This window comes from Triturus cristatus, chromosome 8 (genome assembly GCF_964204655.1).
Source record: "Triturus cristatus chromosome 8, aTriCri1.1, whole genome shotgun sequence".
NCBI lineage: Eukaryota > Metazoa > Chordata > Amphibia > Caudata > Salamandridae > Triturus > Triturus cristatus.
In genome coordinates this window covers 438,674,635-438,695,784 of record NC_140591.1, presented here as the reverse complement: position 1 = coordinate 438,695,784, position 21,150 = coordinate 438,674,635, and the positions used below count along the sequence as shown (strand labels likewise).

The window sequence follows — 21,150 nt, the reverse complement described above, 5'->3', positions numbered from 1 at the left end:
TGTAGGTGGTAAACAGGCTCTTACTGCTCAGTGTTCTCTTTGAGTAAAAATCATTGATAATTATAGTTTTGCAGCATGAATCTTTTTCTGGTATCTCACACTGTGCATTATTCAGCCATCTAGTGATTGGGTCCAAAAGCTTAGTTGGTCCTCTTCTGTTTATTTTGAGCTGGATGTTGTCTGTGGCCATTTGGTGCTATATCCATTTCTATCCTCATGTGACCTCAGACGTGCACCCTGGAAGCCTCTGTCCATGGTCACCATTTTCAGATTCTTTTTTCCACTGTTGCATCTGGCGGCATCAGCCAACGCTGCAGAGATGCTGAAGAGAAGAGACAGAAATTTGACTAATTTGTGTGGACAGAGTGAGATCTACCACAAGAGACATCTAGGGAAGAAAAAAGGACAAAGGACCAAAAAACATAGAACACCACCATAGCAGGGGAAACATTTGGAAGGATGACTACGCATTCGGAAAATGCACAGAGGAGCTGTCAAGGCAAATGGAGAGCACTCCCTTTAGGTTCTGCCCCAAGTGAGTGCCACCACAAGTTTGCCCACAAGGACAACCATCAGGTAGTTATCCTCCACTTACCCAGGGATCATAACTTTGAAGGTTGCAAGTCATGTGCAGAGTTCCTCCCAAAAACGCTGAGGACTGAAGCCAAACAGAGAAAGGCACATTACGCCATCATGCTGGTGCAGAAGAAACAGCTCATCCCTAAAAGACCTCTGGCGGGGAAGAGGACAATGGGGGCACAAAAACAGCACAAGCCAAAGAGTTGGATGTCGATTGAGAGGTCGTCGAGATGGTACCTGGTCCTTTGAAGAAACACAAGGAGGAAGACCCCCCCCCCCCCCCCCCTAAAAAGATTTGGGGTCGAGAAAGCAGGGGGGGTGCAACCATAATTCAGCGAACTCAGAATCCTGAAATACTTCCTCAGTGACAAAATTTCCATCCGCCGAAGGAAATTCAAAACACAAAGAGCCCCATGGGTGCCTACCCAAGGACTCCATTGGTGACCCCACCAGAAAAATGCTTGATGTTAAAAGATGAGTTGGGTAAGCTGAAGGAACCGATAGACCTCAAGGTCCTGGCTCCGTAGAAAAGAATGGCAACCACGATTAACACGGAGGAAAAAGTGCTTGAGGTCGATAGAAAGAAAAGGTGCCTCGAGACGAATGGCAGCGATCCTGCAAAATAAAACCGACTTTATGGCTTCCCGTCTGGAATTTTGATTCCCTTAAAAACCTGGCAGAATAGAGCGGGGAAGGACCCGAGGAGTTTGAACTAGTCCTGCTGACAACACCAGAGACACAAGAAGAACAGGAAATGTTCTTGACAAATGAAGAGCTCAACGATGATCAGAGACTCTATGTCGAGAGTGTCGATGACTGGCAAGATATTTAAACCGACTCGCCTGAAGAAGGAATCTGCTACTGTCCTTCAAGACCATCTCTTCAAGAAAATATCACCATGTACAACTCGGTGGTGAAAAGGGCATCAGACCAATATTCAGTACAATTTGAGGAGGAGAAGACACAGACATGCTTCATCTTTGAAACCCTTTTGCCCTTGCAGAACAGGAACCACTACCTTCAATACTGTCAAACACGACAGCCTACTAAAACTTCTTGAACTGACGATAGGGTTACCAGGGTCCATCCAGAAGTGGTTTACCTTAATCCTCCATAATCTGTCTGTAAACCTCCTCCCAAGAAGACCATGTCCCTCAACACTACTCTACAAAATACTCCGCATTGGCTTACTTGCAGCCATCTCAAACTCAATGCTGCCAAAACAGAATTCCTCCTCATTACCTCACCCAACCAAAATCTCAAGATCGACCTATTGATGGAGCGTCAAACGGCCCTCAACTGCTTTCCTGATATGGTTGTCTCTGCTAAATCTTTGGTAATCAACCTAGACATATACCTGAACATGCAGATTTACATCAGTACTGCCACCAAAGAAGCGAATTATCAGATGAGCATTTTAAGTAAATCAAAACCCTTCCTCCCCAAAAACGACTTTAAATCTGCGGTCCTAGCTCTTGTTTTGTCCAGACTGGACTACGGAAGTGCTACACTCTTGGGCTTGCCTAGATACAAGTTGGCCACTCAAAGGGCCTCTCTTAACTCTGCTGGCAGACTCGTCACTGGTACAAAAAGAAATAAGCACATCTCCCCGGATCTAAAATCTCTGAACTGGTTTCCTTAAGAGGCAAGAATACAACAAAAAAATTGCGTGCATGACTCATGAAGCCTTACAATTCAATACCACTAGGTATTTTGACCAGAAGCTAGAACTATCAGGCGGATGCAGAACATCGCAAAGTACCAGCACCCTGCTGCTGAAACCACAGATTTTCCACAAAAATAAAATGCACAACAGAGCCTTCTCGAGTATAGCCCCAAAACATTTTAATTCTCTGCCTCCATAAATTCGCTTTGTTCCGTCTAGTACCTCCTTCAAAAAAAGAAGTAAAAACACTTCAGATGATCACATTCGTGCCCTAAGATCACTCCTGTTTGTTTTGTGATTTTATCTGTGACTTATTCATTTGTTGGCCACGACCCCTTTATTGCCAACTTCTATGGAGGTCAAGCTTACCAACCTGTTAATCCTCTTTGCTTGCACCTCTCTCATATGTGACTATTTCTCCTGCCTGTCTCCTACTGATCTCTTACGTCCACCTAATTATGTAAAGTGCTCTGATACCCCCATGGGTCATGTTAGCTCTATATAAAACATTTTAATTGTTTTTATATATAAACTGTGGCAGTCACCATGGATGCATCCCATATGGGCTAGAGAGCACACCTGGGAGAGCTAAAAATCAGAGGACGGTGGAGATCGGAAGATGCGATCCAACACATAATGTCCTAGAACTAAAGCCTTCCTAACCCTAAAGGCTTTTCAGGCACAAGTGAAGGAGAAGACCGTACAAATACAAACAGACAACACAGCCACAATGTTCTATCTGAACAAACGAAGATGAACAAAATCATACATGCTGTCCATACTATTTCATAAAGTATGATAGGCTATCCAAAGAAGAAGAATCCTAACAATACACCTACTTGGAGTTCAAAACAAAGAGGCAGACCGACTATTCAGACAAGCTTCTATACTGCACAAACTAAACGGACAGGTGCTCAGTGGGGTACACCAGAGATTTACCTCTTCGCAACACCAGAAAATTCAAAAATGCCAAGCCTAGGCATCCAGGCACACACACCACTGCTCCAAGGAGAAGCCCTGATGATAGCTTTGCATATGCCTTTCCACCAGTTCCCCTCATGCCCTGGTGATAAGCAAGTACAAACAATCGCTCATGACCGTGATCCCCAATGCCTCTTAGTGGGCAAGACAAAAATGGTTCTCTGACCTAGTGCAGATGGCATAGGAGGAATGTTATAAAGTTACCGACTAGGCACAACCTTCTTGCCATGCAAGGGGGGGGGGGGAAGAGTCCACCACCGGGAAGTAAACAATGAGTCTGGCGGCATGGCTCCTGAGGACATAGATTGGCCACCTGAACCTCTCAAAACGGTTGATGGACATCTTAAAAGAGACAAAAAGACTTGAGTAAAAAAAGATGCTATTCATCAACATGGCAGCTATTTTCTGTGGTGCAGGGATAAAGAACTACTCCATATCAGAATGGAAGACACCACTGTAGTATGATGCCTCGCACACCTGCTAGACGACAACCTGAAACCGGGCTCAGTAAAAGAACACTTTGCGAAAGTAGTAGCTTACACAAGAGGGTACCTAGGAAGAAGCCTATTCATGGCACTTGTGATTAAAAGGTTCCTTGAAAGGGCAAAGAGACTAGCGCCACACAGGTCTGCACCAACTCCAAAGTGAAACCTTAACCTGGTAGTCCCACAACTAATGTAGGCATCCTTTGAACCACTGCACAAGGCAGAACAGCGGTTTCTGTTTGACCTTAGAAAATGCTTTCCTAATTGTGATCACATCACTATGTAGGGTGAGTGAACTGCAAGCTCTAACCACCCAGGAACCCTACCTACAAATACACAAGGCCAGGATTGTTAATCAGACAAACCCGCACTTCCTTCTCAAAGTCATATCCCAGTACCACATATATCATATGATTCATCTCCTTGCTTTCTTCCATCAACAACTAAAACGCTGGCCAAAAGAACCCTACACACCCTGGACATACGCAGGACTGTGATGTACTACCTGGCAAGAACTAAAGAGATCAGAAAGGGAAACCAGTTCTTCGTATCCTTACCTAATTTAAGCAAATGATACTAGTAACAAAGGGCACCATCTCAATATGGATAGTGCAGACAGTACAACACGGGAAGCAGGAACACATTTGGAGGCAGGACCTAGAGCTCATTCCACAAAGAAGAAAGGAGCCACCTTAACATTACTAGAAAACGTGCAGATAAGCCACATATGCATGTCTGCCACTTGGTCATCGGTTCAGACCTTCACAAAGCTTTATTGCGTGGACATCCAGTTCAAAGAAGAGCCGCAAGTGCGACAGTGTGCTGAAACATCCATTCACAAAGTCAACCTTATTTTAACACCACATCCAGGATTGAAGGGAATACATCTACAAAATTAATGCACAGCATGAGAGTCCAGAAAAGGATTAATTCTGCAAAACGAAATGGTCATTACCAATAGTAGTTTTGCAGCTTGGATAATTTTCTGTATTTGCATGCGACCCTCTGCCTCCCCAAAACATTAGAGGTTGCAAGGAAGGTTATATTCTGTGATGCCTTAAATCATCAAGAACCCAACAAAGACCGATCACCAATGGGGAAAAAAAGCATCCTAAGATGACTACCATGCACAGAGGCTTCTGGAGCGCACGTCTCACGTCACAAGAGGTTGGGCATAGCACCAAATGGCCGCAGACAACGCCCAACAAAAAGAAAAAAAAAAGGAATAAGACTAACAAACGTTCCTGGACCTAACCACTGAATGACAGAATAATGCACAGCATGTGAATCCAGAAAATTCTTCAAGCTGCAAAACTACTCCTGCAGTGATAGCGCTGATAAAAACCTTATAACGGAGGTTGATTAGTACCTTTTTATAGGCATAAGTCCCGTTAACCCTACAAGTGCTTTGAGCTACAGTAGGTGGGTACCCTGAGGACCACCCTCTCTACCATGCCCCTGTAATGCCTCTTTGGAAAACTTGTCTAGAGCAAGGGGTAGGCTGATTCAAGGAGCACTACATTTAATAAGTTGTTTGACCCATGCACCATTACGATAGAACATATTTGTATGTACACAAGTGTAGATGAAGAACTTACTAAAGAAATAATATTAATGATTACATTAAAAGCAAATCAAATGATGATTTACCATTCCCAATAGCAGTGTAGCAGAGCATAATGTTGATTTAAGGAATGAATTTGGTTGCTTACTTTGTAAAGTTATGCGAAGGGCAAACGTTTGGTCAAAACATCAATATTAGGATGCTTACCCTTAGTGGGTAGCAAGTTACAAAAATGCTTTTATCATCAATTTGGCCTTTCCTAGTCATTAAACCTCACATAAATTAAGCAATTAATTATGCTGCTCATCCTCTGGGGAATTACATTGCTCACGGTGGGGGAGTGATGTACATTTGACCAAACAATTCATCTATATTTATGAATTAAAATAGTGTAGGCATGATGATTTCCTCGCACATTTTGTTCCGCATGAAAAAAGTTATTTACGAAAAGCTGTTTCCCCTTGTTTAATAGTGTATGTACAGAAACATTACATCCCCCTAAATCCTTTTTGTAATGCTTGTTCCCATTAATTTTTCCATTCAGTGTGTCAAGATAAACTTCATACTTCGTTGATAAAAGATCTTTTGACCTTCACTTAGCTTCCTGTCTTTTTCTTAATTTGGGGAGCTTGCGGAAAAGGGGTGTTTGTGTTAGTGATATGCCGTTGCTGCATTATGAAAGCACAATTAAGTACTGTGACCATTTGTTTTCTCAGTTTAACTTAATTCATAAAATAGTTTGTAAGCTAGAGTAAGTAAAACATAAGCTATTTATAAATTATTTCACCGACTCTCCTGTGACCAATGATTTTAAATATTTGTGATTTTTGTCATGCGTTGAAAATTGCTCCTTTCCAGTGAGAAATATAAAGAGTATCACTGGATTCTGGTTCACAAGCTTGAAAGCAATTTTTGAACTTACTTTTTATTTCAAATACATTTTTGAACCCCATAATCAGGGCTTCTGATAGATTGCGATTCTGGATAATATTGGATTTGCCACATTTGTGACATAATCCTTCACCTGATGCATAATCTGCAGATTTAACAAAAAAATTGTTCCTAGCTCAAATGGATCAAAAGCTAATAAAAGCATGGCAGCACATGTTGCTGGGCAGAGGAAGTCCCTTAAAGGTTGACTGGTCACCTTCGTGTTGCTTATTGCTTGGCGTGGGTGTCAAACTGGTGCTAATTAAGAAAAACCTTTGCCCATTTTTAACATGTGTAAAAATGGCAAAATGTGCTAATACTGTCACAAAATGTGCTGTATTATGCCGCATAATGTAATCAACCCAGCCACATAATTTTGTCCTCCCCTGCTGCATTATTCCAGTGGCCCTTTCCCTAATGAACATGTCTTAATGTAGTCCTGTCTTCTAACCACTGCAGTTTTACATTTTGACTTGAGTATGTGTTGAATCTTGCAGAAGAGATCACTGTGAACGAACCGACAGCCCTTAATTATTTGACATTTTATTTTTATGCAGAATACAACAGGAGGCTCAGGTACTGTGACTATCTTGGGAAATATTTCTGCGACTGTTGCCATAGCTATGCTGAGTCTTCAATTCCAGCGCGGATATTAATGAAGTGGGATTTCAGCAAGTACTGTGTCTCCAACTTTGCCAAGCAGCTCATAGAAAGCATATGGCTGAGCCCTGCATTCGATGTGCTTTCCATCAACCCAAACCTTTATACAAAAGTAAAGGAACTGGAAAGAGTGAGGGTAGGTATCCTGTCCCTTTATGGATGTCGGGTGCAGTTAACTTATGATGCCAACTTATCCATGCTAAAACATTAAAGTTGACCTGATCCTTTGTCAGAGCCATTTCTAGATGGTACCCTACATGTATCATAGAACCAGTTTCTCGTCTTCTAGCTTTCCCACTGTTTATTTCTTACACGTGTAGCTCAGGTCTTGTTTTTTTAGTGCGGAACTGGAAGTAGGGATATGAGAAATTATCAAGTTTATTTTTATGTCTTTGATCTTTATCATTTCTAGTTGCTATCTTGCAGTTCTATTAAAACTTGGTTTACCGTCGTGTTGCAAGAGATTTTTCATTCCACTGCTGGCATTCATAGAAAAAACACAAACAGCTGAAATAAGCATTTTAAATGAGACCACCACTCATACAGTACTCTAAGTGCCAGTTACTAGGTCTTCAAGTTGCATTGGAGACTCTACTAGCTGGCAGTCCATGAATCTGATAGTTGAGTTTATAATTTAAGTCCGATTTACAATTGCCACCACCTTCACTCCTATTTATACCCACAATACTGTGTGATTGATGTCTGTTTTGTATAAGTAATCCTCCGCCTTCATGGGAGGTTTTATGAATGTTACTCCGCACTAGTAAGAAAAACACTAGTTTTACTTGTGACCAAGAGATGGAGACACATCCATCAGGTTGTCTCAAAGTGGCACTTGAAGGATGTAGAGCTCCAAAACGAAAGAGTGGCGCAACATTTTAGTTGTGTATCAAGATGCAGGGCTTCACTCTCTTGCTGAAGATTTCAGGGATTCAGTTATCACTATATGATGAAGATAAGCTGGAGAGCAGATAACCTAAATATTTTTAGAAGAAATTCAGTGCTTGAAACTTGTTACCAGTGGTTCCTTGCCCACCTCAGTGTGTCTCAACACCCAACTATTTTGAATTTTTATTTGTCAAGAGACCAAGGCAGTGTAGTGCTTTCTTTACCTGCATCCCCTTCTGAAGATCTTTACTCCACTCATTTGTAAAGCTAAATTAAATACCTTAATTAAATGCCTTCGCGCTGTGTGTAGTGTGCCAGTTAATTACAGCATCTGATGTTTCAGGGCATTACTTTTCTACAAAGTCAAACGATCTTCCAATTTATCCCATTTGAGCCAGTTTTTCCTTTGATTGGTTAAGTTGAAGACGCCGAAACTTGCACAGATACTGGTGGTGTCTCAGAATTTCAACATGGGGGCACATGTCCTTCAATCGTTTATCTGCTAGTGGTCTACTTTGATATCCCAGTGCGCTGTTTGAAGAAAGTTAATGCTTTGCAGTCTTACAGCACCTGCTACTCAAGTCCTTTCCTACTAGTGTAAGTGCAGTTTTTACCAAACTACCACCTCCAGGATTTTCATGCAGGTCTAAAACTTTTAAGCCTTGTGTAGACTTCTTTTTTTAAATTTTTCCAGTTTTTATTAGGCTTTTAAAGATTTTAAAAAGACCAAGGATGCATATGTTATAGCAAAGTAAACATTCTGGAATACCTCTCCCGAAACATTGTACAGGAAGTGGTAACAAGCTTAGAAAGGTCCGACCGAGGTCTTCCTATCTGTAATGTTGTAAAAAGATAAAAACAAGTGCATTGGGGTGAGCTTCAGTAAGCATGTATAACCAGGAATTTGTATCTAATTGAAAAAAACACATATACATTTAAGTGCATGCTGAGATGGGGTATCTTTTCGTGTGCCTAAAAAAAAATAAAAAGGGTTACAATTGTGAGGAGATGCAGTTTTACCTACTACTGCACTTTTTCTCCCTAATGGACATGCCCTTAATATTTTACAGTTATTCAATAAAATGTATTCGAAAGAATGTGTTTGCAATTGTCCTATTTTGTACATTTAAAAAAGTAGTAATTGTGTATTTATTAATTTCCTAATTTTTCCTATTTTAGGAGCAACAAGAACAACTTATTGACTTAAAGAAAATGCTGAAGTCTTGTAGATTCGCTGAAAGGTAATAGCCTGCATGGTTGCTTAAAAAAAAAAATGTGCCTCCTAAAATACTAATTTCTTTTATTTTATTAAACTCCTACACAGAGGTGGGTGGAGGGGGAGTTAACAGAATAGTAAGTTGGACTTTTTTTATACTATACTTGGTGTATAATGCACAGGGCTTTAAGTGGAATAAAAAAAACTGGGTGGGGGGGGGGGGGTCCTCATAAAGGTGGCGTGGCCAATGTAATTAAGCGCATGTCTTAAAACACATAAGCTGAAAATCTGTGTTTTGCATAGTGTGCTGCCCGACTTGTATTTTGCTGTTTCTGTCATTGCATCCAAATATGATACAACAAGCAACATGCATCATACCTACAACAAGTCAGTACTATTGGCTTTGTCAATGGTTGTTAGTTGCATAAGATAAATAACCAGCAACTATGGCTTGTATAGAATATTGAAAAAGCTTCCACTTGGTTGCTGCTCCTCAGTTTCAAAAAGAGAAGGGAAATCCAGAAAGAAAATGACTCTCTTTAAAGGATTTCCCTTCCCCTAGAATGCTCACCTGGCATGACGACATGCAAATGATGTGCCTGCTGTCACTGCAGTCTGGGGGAAAAACGGACCACCTGTGCCAGGACACAAAACAGAGCCCGATAGAGACCCGTTTCGAGGCCCTCTTTAAAAAAAAAAAAAAAAAAAAAAAAACTGCCGATGCTCAGCACCAGTGAGACCCGGCCCACTTAAAGCCCCGATAATGCATATTTCTACACAACATACACTGTCTGATTTGTGAAGATTTGTGCATTTTTGGTTATTCACAAAACCTTACAAAAGCTTGATGGGCAATCAGTGATAAAATGATGGTTTTCAAGTCTGGACTTACAATTTTTTTTACTCCTGGTGAGTGTATGAAGAATTGGGTTTCTACAATGAGGAGAGTCCTATTTCTTCCAATATTTGAAGAAGGTGGTTTCTTTAATAAAAAATGATGTCCGGAGTCTGTGTCGCTTTAAAATTTTAAAACATTACGACCTTAAATAGAACTTGGCAAATACCATTATGTGCAGACGCTCAGTCCAGATTGAAAGTACATAAACATACAGATAATTGAACAATATTCTAGTTTTCGTCTCTCTAAAATGTATTTTTCTCCATGACTGCTACAGATATATGAATACTTCTCTATCCTAGAGAGATGACTGTGGGTGTCAGACCCCAGCTTTTATTTTTATCTCGTATGTTTTTACACAAACAGTCATGAGATGCACACTTAAGATTTCTAGAGTTCTAAATTTCTCCAAAGCAGTTCACTGAGGCCTACCGGCAACAGATTTCAGGAGCACCTCATTCTCCAACTCTTTTCCTCAAGTGGTCCACATATACTGATTCATTGCTGTGCCAGTTCATAAACCATCTTATACCAACTGGCTTCAACCCCTTAATTGTTTTAAAGATCCATTGGTCTTCCTTGATCCAAGAATAGGGCGACCAAATAACCCATAGACAACATGGTATGTTAATACCCAAAGAAACACTGTTCCCAAAAGAAGCACTTTATTTTGTTAATGATTCATTTCTTTACTCACAAAGAATAAGAACTCAATTAGAGTGTATGCCATTTAGGAATGGATTAGTATAGTGCACGCCTCACTATGTAACAAAAGAACACTATTTAGGTTTTATGGGCAGGAGGTGATGATTCACAATCGTTTACATAGTTGGTCTAGTGCCAGAGATTTTATCGTAGCTCCACCCGGGGTATCCGGGGACAGCGAAGCTAGAACATTTATTCAAAGATGTTGATGCATTTTCAGCTCCTTTGTGATCTGGAGGGGAGAGGATGCAAGTCTGACCTAAGGCAGAAGCATGGCTTGATAACTCCTGTTTTCAATTTTTCCTTTTTTTCGCACCTGGATTTCTGTTCCTACAATTTTATGGTTTTGGATGCAGAATTGGCCCACAGAGCAGTGACCCTTTCCTGCTAGTCACCACAGTGGTGTTGTGTTGTCATTGCCGGACTTGAAGATGATGCATGTTTGTGGAGGGTGTGTGTGGAACTGGTCGTACTTTTGCTATTGAGGTGGCCAAAGTACACTTGGGAGGGGAAGAGGGGCTAAAATATAATACTGTTCAAAGAGGCCTTGCAGAAATCTGGGATGCCTTTCTTTGGAGACCGTCCATCATCTCGGATGCATGGCTAAGTGTTCATTCTGAGATCTAGTACAGGAAGTTTTGGGTTTTGTTCTGCAGAGAAGGAGTAACTGGTACCAGGCTTTCTAACTTTTCTTGGGTGATGTGGACCCTGAAGGAGACAGTTCTTTCAAAGATGACCTTCTGGGATTATGTTCTTGCGACAAATTGCAGTGCTGCTAATATATCTTGCTTCATATCAGAGAGCCGCTCCTGGCTCAGCCTTTCTTTGAAGCCGATGGTGGTGAGGATCTTGAACCTTTGTGGAGTTTTATTGAATGCAAGTGACAGAAGATTGGGGTTTGGGTTAGGCAGTCTTCGACTGGGTGGATGTGATTGCTTGTGGAGCCTTTTATGTAAACTTGTGTAATGGCATACTCTGAAAAGCTCCTTAAACAGGTTGAGGGAGACTGTTTTGTTTCTTTGGCACTTCAAGTGTTGCTTTTATTTGCTCTAATTTGTATATGTTCACACTAAATAATTGCACACAGTTGGAAAGATGGGAGAAGATCTTGATAGATGACTGCATTGAATGCTACAAAACAATTGAAGAGGACCAGGAGGCAGTGGCCCCCGTTGTCTTTTAGCAGAGGTCTGTCAATGGCCTGGATGTTCAGTCAGCTTATCATGTAGCATGTTCTGATTCCAGATTAATAGTTGTGCAGCTATTTTCTGTATTAGATTTCTGATGAGGGGTAAGTGTGTGATGGGTTAATTAGGGAGAGTATGTGGCTAACGGCCAGAGCTGCCTTTTTTGGAGCTGGGAAACCAGGTGTTAGTCTCTGTGTTGACACAACATCCTGTGGTTCTGGGCAAACCCCTTCAAAAAATTCATGTGTCCTTGTGTAATGTCATTGGTTCTTATGTAAAGTGCTCTAATACCTTCGGGTTGAGGTCGCCCTATATAAAACTTCAACAACAACAAAACGTTATGATGTTGTCTTATTCTTTGGTGGCTTGGCTTTTTCAGTAGCTAGAGAAACTGTCTGGTTTTGAGTGAAGCTGGCAAGATGCAAGGTGTGAATGGTGACTTTGAGGCATTGAGGATGTTGGGGTAAGTGAATACAAGGGCGGGTCCAATTAGATTTTTTGCTTTGAGGAATAAGAAGAATGGTGGTTGCTTACTTAGTTGATCTGCTTTCACTGATTTGTCTGGCATAACTGCCCCCTTGTGAAGCCCTTAATGTGTTTCATTTAATATACCCCACTATATGGATTACAGTAGTTTGAGCCAATGCAGGTGACTGACGTGTTAGATGCAGGTCTCCTTCTTTGTGACACTAATGTATAGTATACAGAAAGTGATGAATGGAATGCTTGAATTAATCGCAGCCACTGGTAAATTCTCGGGCGCATCCCAGGCCATCGTTAATTGGAACACCTTGCCACCTCAATTTGTACCCAGCCATATGCAAATCAGTCTTGAACCCTGTTCCAGTGGATTCTTCCTAACCCAGACCACAAGCAAGCTCGGACCGGTTTCGTTCTAGTTTGGACTCATCAGACAGGTATAGCTTGGTTCCAGTGTGCACTAGACCCACTTCTAGGCATACCCATCCCACTTAGAGCGACAAACTAAAGTATACAAAAAGTGATTGATGGAATGCTTGAATTAATCTCAACCACTGGTAATTACTCTGGCCGCATCCCATTCCATATTTTGCGCACCATGCCACCTCAGTTTAGACCCAGTCACATGCAAATCAGTCTTCACCCTGCTCCAGTGAGGACTGTCCAGCCCGAGCTGCCAGGCCTGATTCTCCATGAACCAGAACACAAGCAACTTTGGACCGGTTTTGCCGTAGTTAGGACTCCTCAACCCAGTGGAGCTTAGTTGCAGTGACACAGTGGGGCGGATATGCACAGATGTGGGTCCTGTGTACACTGTCAATGGAACCAAGCTGCACCTGGCTGATGAGCCCTAACTAGGGCTCCTAAGTACACCTAGATGTTTGTTCACTAGCATGATCATTAATTGTAATTCGTTAAACCTCAGCCACCAGTTATCAAAAACAGATGCAAATTTAACATTAGATGGCGCCTAGACTAACGCAAAGCTATTTGTGATGAATATCCTATTTTTTAAACTTTACAGCACATTGGAGAAGTTTGATCAAGTGTCCTGTAACTTAACTGAAGAGCAGCACCTGTTCTCACTAGACGACCTTGTACAAGTGAAACGAGGACTTTTGCTTCCTTTGCTCAAAGATCTTGTGCAAACATCTGTGCTGCATGTCCAGAACTGTGAGGTAATAAGAAATCTTTGCAAACTGTAGACTTGAACTGTTTGATCATGTTTCTTTTTAGTGAATTAAAGAGTGTTTAGGAGGTAACTTTCTATGCATTCTTTTCCGGATGGAGCACAGCCTCCTAATCTGGTCCCATACTCTCACATTGCCTGTGTTAATTTGATAATTTTTTTTTAAAACAAATTATGGACACCATGGCCGATTCTCTATGGGCATAGTGGTGGAGTACTCTTAAGTACAGCAGCTCTGCTACTGAATACTGTGCACCAAATGCACGGACACTTGCTTTACCTTTAATAAAATGCTGAATGTGGTACCTTAAGCTGTGATAGAGAAAAATACATTTTAAGGAAAGATGGTTATTACGCTGACTGGGAATGTTGTATAACATTATAATGCATGCAATTATCACGCAAGTAATACACGTTGACCATTACAGCTCGTGACATTACAAAATGGACATGTACCACATATTTTTGTGTACATATGTGTATGTATGTATTTGTGTATACATACATCCATATTTACATATATATTTACCTCCACCCACCTCCAAATCCTCAAATACATTTTTCTTCCCTTTACCTCCACCCACCCTTTAACACTAAAATTACGCTTACCTCCCTTCACCTCTATCCAGCCTTCAGCCCGTAAATCACTCTTGCATCTCTGTACCTCTACTGGCAACTAAACCCTTTTTTTATGTTTAAAAGAAAATACGTATTTAAGTGTCAAAGCTGTATGGTAAAGGTTGAAATACTTGCCTGCGTGGTTAAGGTTCATGCCTAGTATGTACGTACATACATTTGTATGCATGTGGGAAAAGCATGCGTTGGAATAGATGTAATGTAAAGGCTGCTTCTCTGCTGGAAATGCATAATTTATTTTTGTGTTTTACATGTTGGGGCTTCCTACTGCAAATTCCAAATATTTATAGAAGGGTGGTGTGTTGTTCACTGGGAGTTTTGTTGATCATTTTTTGCCAGTTTTACGGGATGCGGTTGTACATTTCCATGCTTTCTTTGGCAACTTAATTGTACTCTTTTCAAAAGCATGCACCGTTTCTTGTTATAGGTGCAGGTGTATGTGAACATTTAAAACCTGTAATTTCAGATTGGACTCCTAATCTCGCCTCGTTTTACGTGTATCTCTCAAGCTCCTAAAGTCACATAGAGGAACTGAGGGGGATAATGGGGAATTACGTAGGAAATCTGACTTAATTACAGATTCTTCTCGTAATTCCTCATTGCTTAGGGTTCTATATTTCAACACCCTCTGAGTTAACACATCCCCTTTATCCAGGGGTGTGAACTAATGCCTCTGCATCAGGGTATCTCTTAATGGGCCCCTAGTGGTATAAATAATTGTTTGCCAGACGTGACTGTTGTGTAATCATTTGCTACACATACCAGTACATAGAGGGTGATTTATCGAACTCCACAGTCAGAAAATACTGTGTTTCTAATTGTGAAGTGGCAAGGGTTAGTCTATGGAGACATTTTATCAAAGTCTGTTTTTCTTTGCAGCTGTGCCAAGCCAAAGGTTATATCTGCGAATTTTGCCATAGCTCGGAGGTCCTCTTTCCGTTCCAGACTGAAGTGGTTACACGATGTAATGGTACGTTTCATCATCTCAAACCTTTACACTTCAATGAGCTGTGGTATCTTTAATGTAGGACTATGAAAGAAGAAAGTGAGACCAGGTTATTTGCAAGTATTCTCAAACAGCTTCAATTTTTTTAATCGAGCGTCGTGCTAGAAACCAAGAGTGGCAGTGAAGAGGTGTGTAAATCCCAGTTTAAGTGGAAGAAAGTTCCTTTATAAACAGCTACTTATTCCTGAAAAATTTCTCTCCCTTCAACCTCTTTGGGTCGGATTCCAAAAGGTAACCTCACACATGAAGTGTGTTTACTAAGTTTCGGTATGCACAAACTACGTGCGGAGTTTTACAACTCTGCGCTTCCCATCCTTGTGTGTGGAGTTCTCTGCAAGCAGAGACTCCGAAGACTGGCCTAGGACACTGTACTCATGAGTTTAGGGAGTGCAGAGCTGTAAAACTCTGCATTTTGTAATACAACTGTGAAAAGTACTACTTAGTGCAGTTTGAGAATCCGGCTCCTTGTTTTTATTGTAATCACAGTTGATGTTGTAAAGATTCCAAGTAGCAACAGAGGAACTTGAAAAGCAGCTTAACTCTACACTCTTATGCACTTGAGAATTAATCATTCAACCAATACCAAGATGCAAACAATGAGAATGCCCTTCCCAAAATGTGCCCCCATAGTGTGCCACCTTTAGATGTGTAGCCTACTAACGACTAACGTACAATCTATCCGGTAGAATTCTGTAATGGTAAGTGTCTTAAGGTGAATACAAGATGAATCGAATAGTAGGATAGAAAATATTAATATCCAAGTGCTAGCTTTCCCATGTCAAATAAATTTACCCCAAAATCTGTTAATGGGTCTACAAAGCCTCTTAGATTATTGAAATCAAAGCTGTTAGGATGATTCTATTTTACATTGCGTTTGCGTATTTCTTGCATTTGTACTGTAACAGTTGTGCTGAATTGTGTTTAAAAGCAACTTTTACATTTTAGAAGTTCTCCTTACTCCTTCCTTGTACTTGCTCTTTATTGATTACGGAACTTTATTCCTTATGAGATGAGATTCAACATTCACCCTTGAAATCATCTTCTTGCAATGCCTGCCATGACTACCTTTTTACCTAACAACAGATCGAAGCGCATCGACCGGTCATTGGGTTTAGCTTTGTTGTAGGACATACACAGACATTAAAGGCACATAAGCCAACGTTGCCTGCACGCATCCACTTCCAGATAACCCTAGAGGTGTGCCCGCCTATCAGACAACATTGCTAAATGCCAATTAATTTCTGCTGTGTTCTTGAATAGTTAAACTAAATATTAGTTCATCCCTTCTATACATCTATATTGCTGGCCAGGTGACGGGCAGAAGTAAGAAAGGATGAACGTTTAAGGCAAACCACTTATCCTTCTCTCTGCAGAAATTGGAAAAAATGTGCCATAAAAAAACACCCATCAATTTAGCTCAGAAGATATTTTTTCAGAACTGCTGTGTCGTGTAGTATGAAACTGATTTTCCCTTTTTGTGTTCTTTGTGGATTCCAGAGTTCCTAAATTGCTAGGGTACCCTAGTAGTTTAATTTACCTACTAAAGAAAATCTGTGTGATTTGCACATTAGGTCTCAATAGGACTCAGTGAACTAAATTTGGTTAAAAAAATATTATATTTCAAACTAGATTTCTGGATCCGAAATTTGCTGTATCTTATGTTTTGTGTAATGCAACAGTTCTGAAATACATTTTTTTTATTGTTCCAATGAGTCACCATTCCTTCTCCTTGGTCGGAATCTCTTGGGTCTTAGTGAAGAATACCCTTCTGCTAAAGAGTTTGGTCATGGCATACTGATAAAAGGGCAACAGTTGAAAGTTCAATACAACTTCCCCCATATTCTCCTACAGCCGAGATTGTCAAAGATAATCTGCATTTTAAGATATTCTTGCTGCATAAATTCATCTCTGTATAACATTCAGAAAAGCTTTGTAAAATTGCACTTCCAACAGTTGCACTGCAACTTCTAACCTAGCCACTAAACAATTACTGAGTGAACAAAAATAAATGAAATGGAGAGTATTTCTGATGGCTTCCAAAACATATCAAAATCCTGCTCTTACCTATATACTTTGGTGCTCTAGCAGTACACCAAATGCCACGAACCACAGTGGAGAACAAGCAATAGCTGATGAATGAGAGGCAGTTACTCCAACCAGAGACCAAGGACGGGGAGGTGGCATCTGAGCTCCATGCCTCTCTCTGAATAAGCTACCTTGGTTCTTTGAGGCCACTAAATGAATGGTTCTAGCTTAAAATAGATCACAATTACACTGCATCAAGGAATCTTACTTAACAATATGATACACCAAGTTCCTAAATGTGTTTTGCCTTTGTACTTCATTACTGTTTTGGAGGGTCTCAATAAAATGTTTTCATATATATTTTGGTAAGACATACTTTGTTTTATAGTTTTGATTTCTGTTCAGTTCTTATAGAAATCTAATTTGTGCTGCATGATTTCAGAGCTTTTTACAGCATTCCATGACTGTATTTTAATGTTTGAAAACTATTCAGACTTCCCTTTCCGTTGCTGATAATATTCAGCCACAATGTACCAGATAAACAAAGTTCATCAAATTTAGTTTTTGCCCCTATGTTGATTTTCTTATTTATATTTTATTTTTAATTACATTTTTATGATTTTTGCCTCAATACTTCTGTTTTTGTTCCTCAGTCTGCAAAACCTGCTTTCACAAACGGTGCTTTAAGTCGGAGGGGGACTGTCCAAAATGTCAGCGAATAGAGGCCAGGAAACGACTTTTGAGTGCACCTTCATTTTCTGTGGAAGAAGATGGCCTACAGAGCAGACCTGGGGACATGGATTCTTGTCGGAATGTCTCTTAACAGAGGAGCCAATTCAATTCCATCTCATCATATGTGCAATAGTATTGTTTTAAACATTCCCTTGTTTAAGGGAATATTTTAATGCAGATATTCTGGACATTGGCAAAGCTGAAGAGCCAAGCATGTACATTTTGTGAATTTTTAAAACATACTTTTAGATGTTTTTAAATTATTTGTCGCACAGATTCCTTATTTTGGGAAATGCACCTTTGTTTACTTGAAATTTCACGCCTGGAGTTTTTGATGTCTATTGTTTTTTAATATTTCTACATTTATTTAAATGCATCTGCCTGGAGGTTCTGAGACTGTCTTTGGAATGTAGCCAACTATGCCTATTTTGCCACATTTGAAGTGAAAAAAAGAATGCCCATAAACAAGCTCATCATTAAAAACAATTCGATTGTAAGCTTTGGTTGCTTTGGTAATTATTGAATAGAGATATAATCAATCAATGTCAGTGTTATTCTATCATAAAGAGATGAGATAATTGGACAGTGTGCCGATAGACAGCATTATCGACCTATAAAAAAGATGCCAAAGTTTACAGAAGTGTTCTATGGAGGGAATATGTGAATATTTATTTCAGAATCCCAATAGGGTGTTTCATAACCAATCTTGTGCCGCTAGGATGTGTGGTTAAACTCCGGGATATGTTGAAGCAGGTTGGCAGTTAGTTATTTCAAGCAACTGTAACTCGCACCCCAGGCATGCTCTGTTTTGTCGTCAATGGTGTCATTTCAGAAGCTATCAATAATGTTTTAGAATATGTCAAGTGATGCAGTATGTGGGGTCATAAGCAGGGCATGTTGAGGGCCCGAGTTATAGTTACTTGAAATAACTATAACAAGAGAATTTCGGTGTTTTCTTTTTTTATATATTTAGTTCAAACAGACATATTTTCACCAAACTATGTCCGTTCCAGCCCTTTGTTTTTTTTTTTTAGTGATAAATTTATAGTTTTTTGTCTTTTAGGTCTCGGCTAGCATAGGCTGCGCACATGCGCAGTCTCGCTGGCGAGATTTTATGTATTTGGTAGCTTTCACTAGCGGGGCTATAGCCCCGCCCCTCTTTTCCATTGGCTGGCGTCACCGTTTATGCTAAACGGTGGCCAGCCATTGGTAAAGAGCTTCCAGTGACGTACGTTCTCTTTTAGAGCCGTCCCACTTGGACTGGCTCGTCTGACTTTCTGCTGGCGTAAAAGGTTTTTTATCTTCTTTATGGGGCGAAACAGATGGCCCCATAAAGAAGATAATAAACCTTTTACGCCGGCAGGGCAGTCCGTCTAAGTGGGACGGCTCCAAAAGAGAAAAGTCTGTTGAGACGAGGACAGGCACGCGCAGTAAACTCCATCCTGGGCGCCCTCGTCGACTTTCACCCCGGTCATTCGGAAATTGCGGTGCAGTGAGGCGCGAAAGCCCACGGCTTCACTTTCTCTTTTTTGCGCATTTGGTTCTCACTCACTGATTCTGCAAAAGTCATATCTCTGTAACGTTTCCTTTCAAAACTGAAATGAGGAATGAGATGTAAAGCTGCCTTCCCGTATGATGGAGTATCCCCCCCCCCCCACCCCACCCCACCCCGCTCAGTGTTAAAGTTACAAAATAAATGATCGCGGTGTCCTGCAAGAGAAACTTTAATTTCTCTGGCGCGGCGTGTTGCGGCTTGAGCTTCACAATCAAACCCCCCACGTCGTCCCCCCTCCCTCGACCACAGCAGCACAAGCCTTGCCAGCCCATGGGGGTCCTACGCCATGTGCTGAAACAGCTGCTCCGAGGCGGCTGGGCAGACGCAGGCCCAAACAAAGGGAGGAAAGAGGGTGAAAACAACACACACTCGGCCCCCTCCCAGGCTGAGCTGCTGTTCACCCCTGTCCAGGGGCGCTTCAACGCCCTTCATTGGAAACTCAAAGTAGCCCCCCAAACAAAACAAGCAGCAAAAAACATACAGCCCGAAAACTCAAAGCGAATATCACACGCTCCGGCGGGCCGTAATGCCCCGCTAAAGCCTGTCCCGTATGGCTGGTTTAATCTTCTGTTCAGTCCTCTCACTGCGTGTTTTGCCCAAGAGGATCCCCTTATCAGGGGTTGACACTTACCCTATATGGGGTATATGCTGGTGCTAGGCGACTGCCATTGCCTTAGGACGCTCCTATGGAGTATTCCTCGCAGACATCCTTCGGGGAGCCCCTCCCTCTCTTTTCACCTGCGATCCTATTGTTGGCATCACTCTGTCGCACTTCGGGTGCCTTTGTCCCGCTTGTCTGTAGTGCTTCTGTCCTTGCTTTTACGGCTCACACTGTCTCCGCCGCTGTGCGGCAATGCTTGGTACTATTAGTACAAACGTTGGCACGCAGCCCTTATTGGGCTCGTCCTCCAAGGTACTAGCTTAGCATTTATATCTCTGCTGTATGTGGCCTCTTTTCTCACCTCTTCTCCTACAAAGTTTTATTCAACATTCCCTGCTGCCCCGCACAGGTGTTTACACACTTCTGCTTGGATCATACTGTGATCTTTCATGGGGCGTATTTCTTTGGAATACTTGCTTCTTGTGGTCCGGGGCACTTAGGTTGATCCTGACTGTTTCCACTGTCGTGCCTCTAGCTTGCAGGGGACCGTGGTTCCTCCAGAGCAAGGGGAGGATGTTGCTCTTTCCTTTGTGGTATCCATGGTCACTGACCCGGTCTGATTGTGCCACCACCTCTGTGGTGCCCGGCTGCCTGGTCCCCCCTTTGGGCCGTTGCCCTCTTGATGTAGTGCGCATCTGAGCTGCTCACGCTGTCCTGCAGGAGGCCTTTCCTTTCTTAGTGTGGTTCCAACGTCCACACGATGTGCTTAGGTGCCTTCCGGTATGCTTCGATATCTTCGTGTTGCTCCTACTTTGACGCTAGGCTGTGTGCCATTGGCCCTTTCGCCTGTTGTAACAGACCGCCTATGTCTTGGTGTGTCTTCTATTTTACTACCGGCCTTCTGGCCATGGATTGGTTGCCTGCCAATATTGTCACATTCTGATGCAGCTTGAACAGTGCTTCTTCTGCTATTCTACATACTGGGCCGGTATGCACTATCTGTCATACCGGTTGCCATCTCTCTGGGTTTTACTTACAGGCGACACATTACATCTGGTGGATCTCTCAAACCCTAGGTCCAGTTCCACTTCTGGCGGTGTCATCAGATTCCTTTTTACTCCAGCATATCTAGTATGCGTTTTCTTGTTCCATACCGGCACTTGCTGG

The 21,150-nt window shown here is 41.6% G+C and overlaps 1 protein-coding gene across 2 annotated transcripts in view; it reads left to right on the top strand.

Moving 5' to 3' along the window:
* RUBCNL (rubicon like autophagy enhancer) overlaps positions 1-18,324 on the top strand; it is an 82,777-nt gene extending 64,453 nt beyond the window's left edge. For both annotated transcript variants that reach the window (XM_085621843.1, XM_085621842.1), the window contains exons 11-15: positions 6,763-7,001; positions 8,933-8,994; positions 13,264-13,417; positions 14,944-15,034; positions 17,749-18,324. In XM_085621843.1, coding sequence (XP_085477969.1) covers positions 6,763-7,001; positions 8,933-8,994; positions 13,264-13,417; positions 14,944-15,034; positions 17,749-17,918 — 716 coding nt within the window. In that variant the 3' untranslated portion in view covers positions 17,919-18,324. The remainder of the gene's footprint in view (positions 1-6,762; positions 7,002-8,932; positions 8,995-13,263; positions 13,418-14,943; positions 15,035-17,748) is intronic.
* The last annotated feature ends 2,826 nt before the right edge of the window (positions 18,325-21,150 follow it).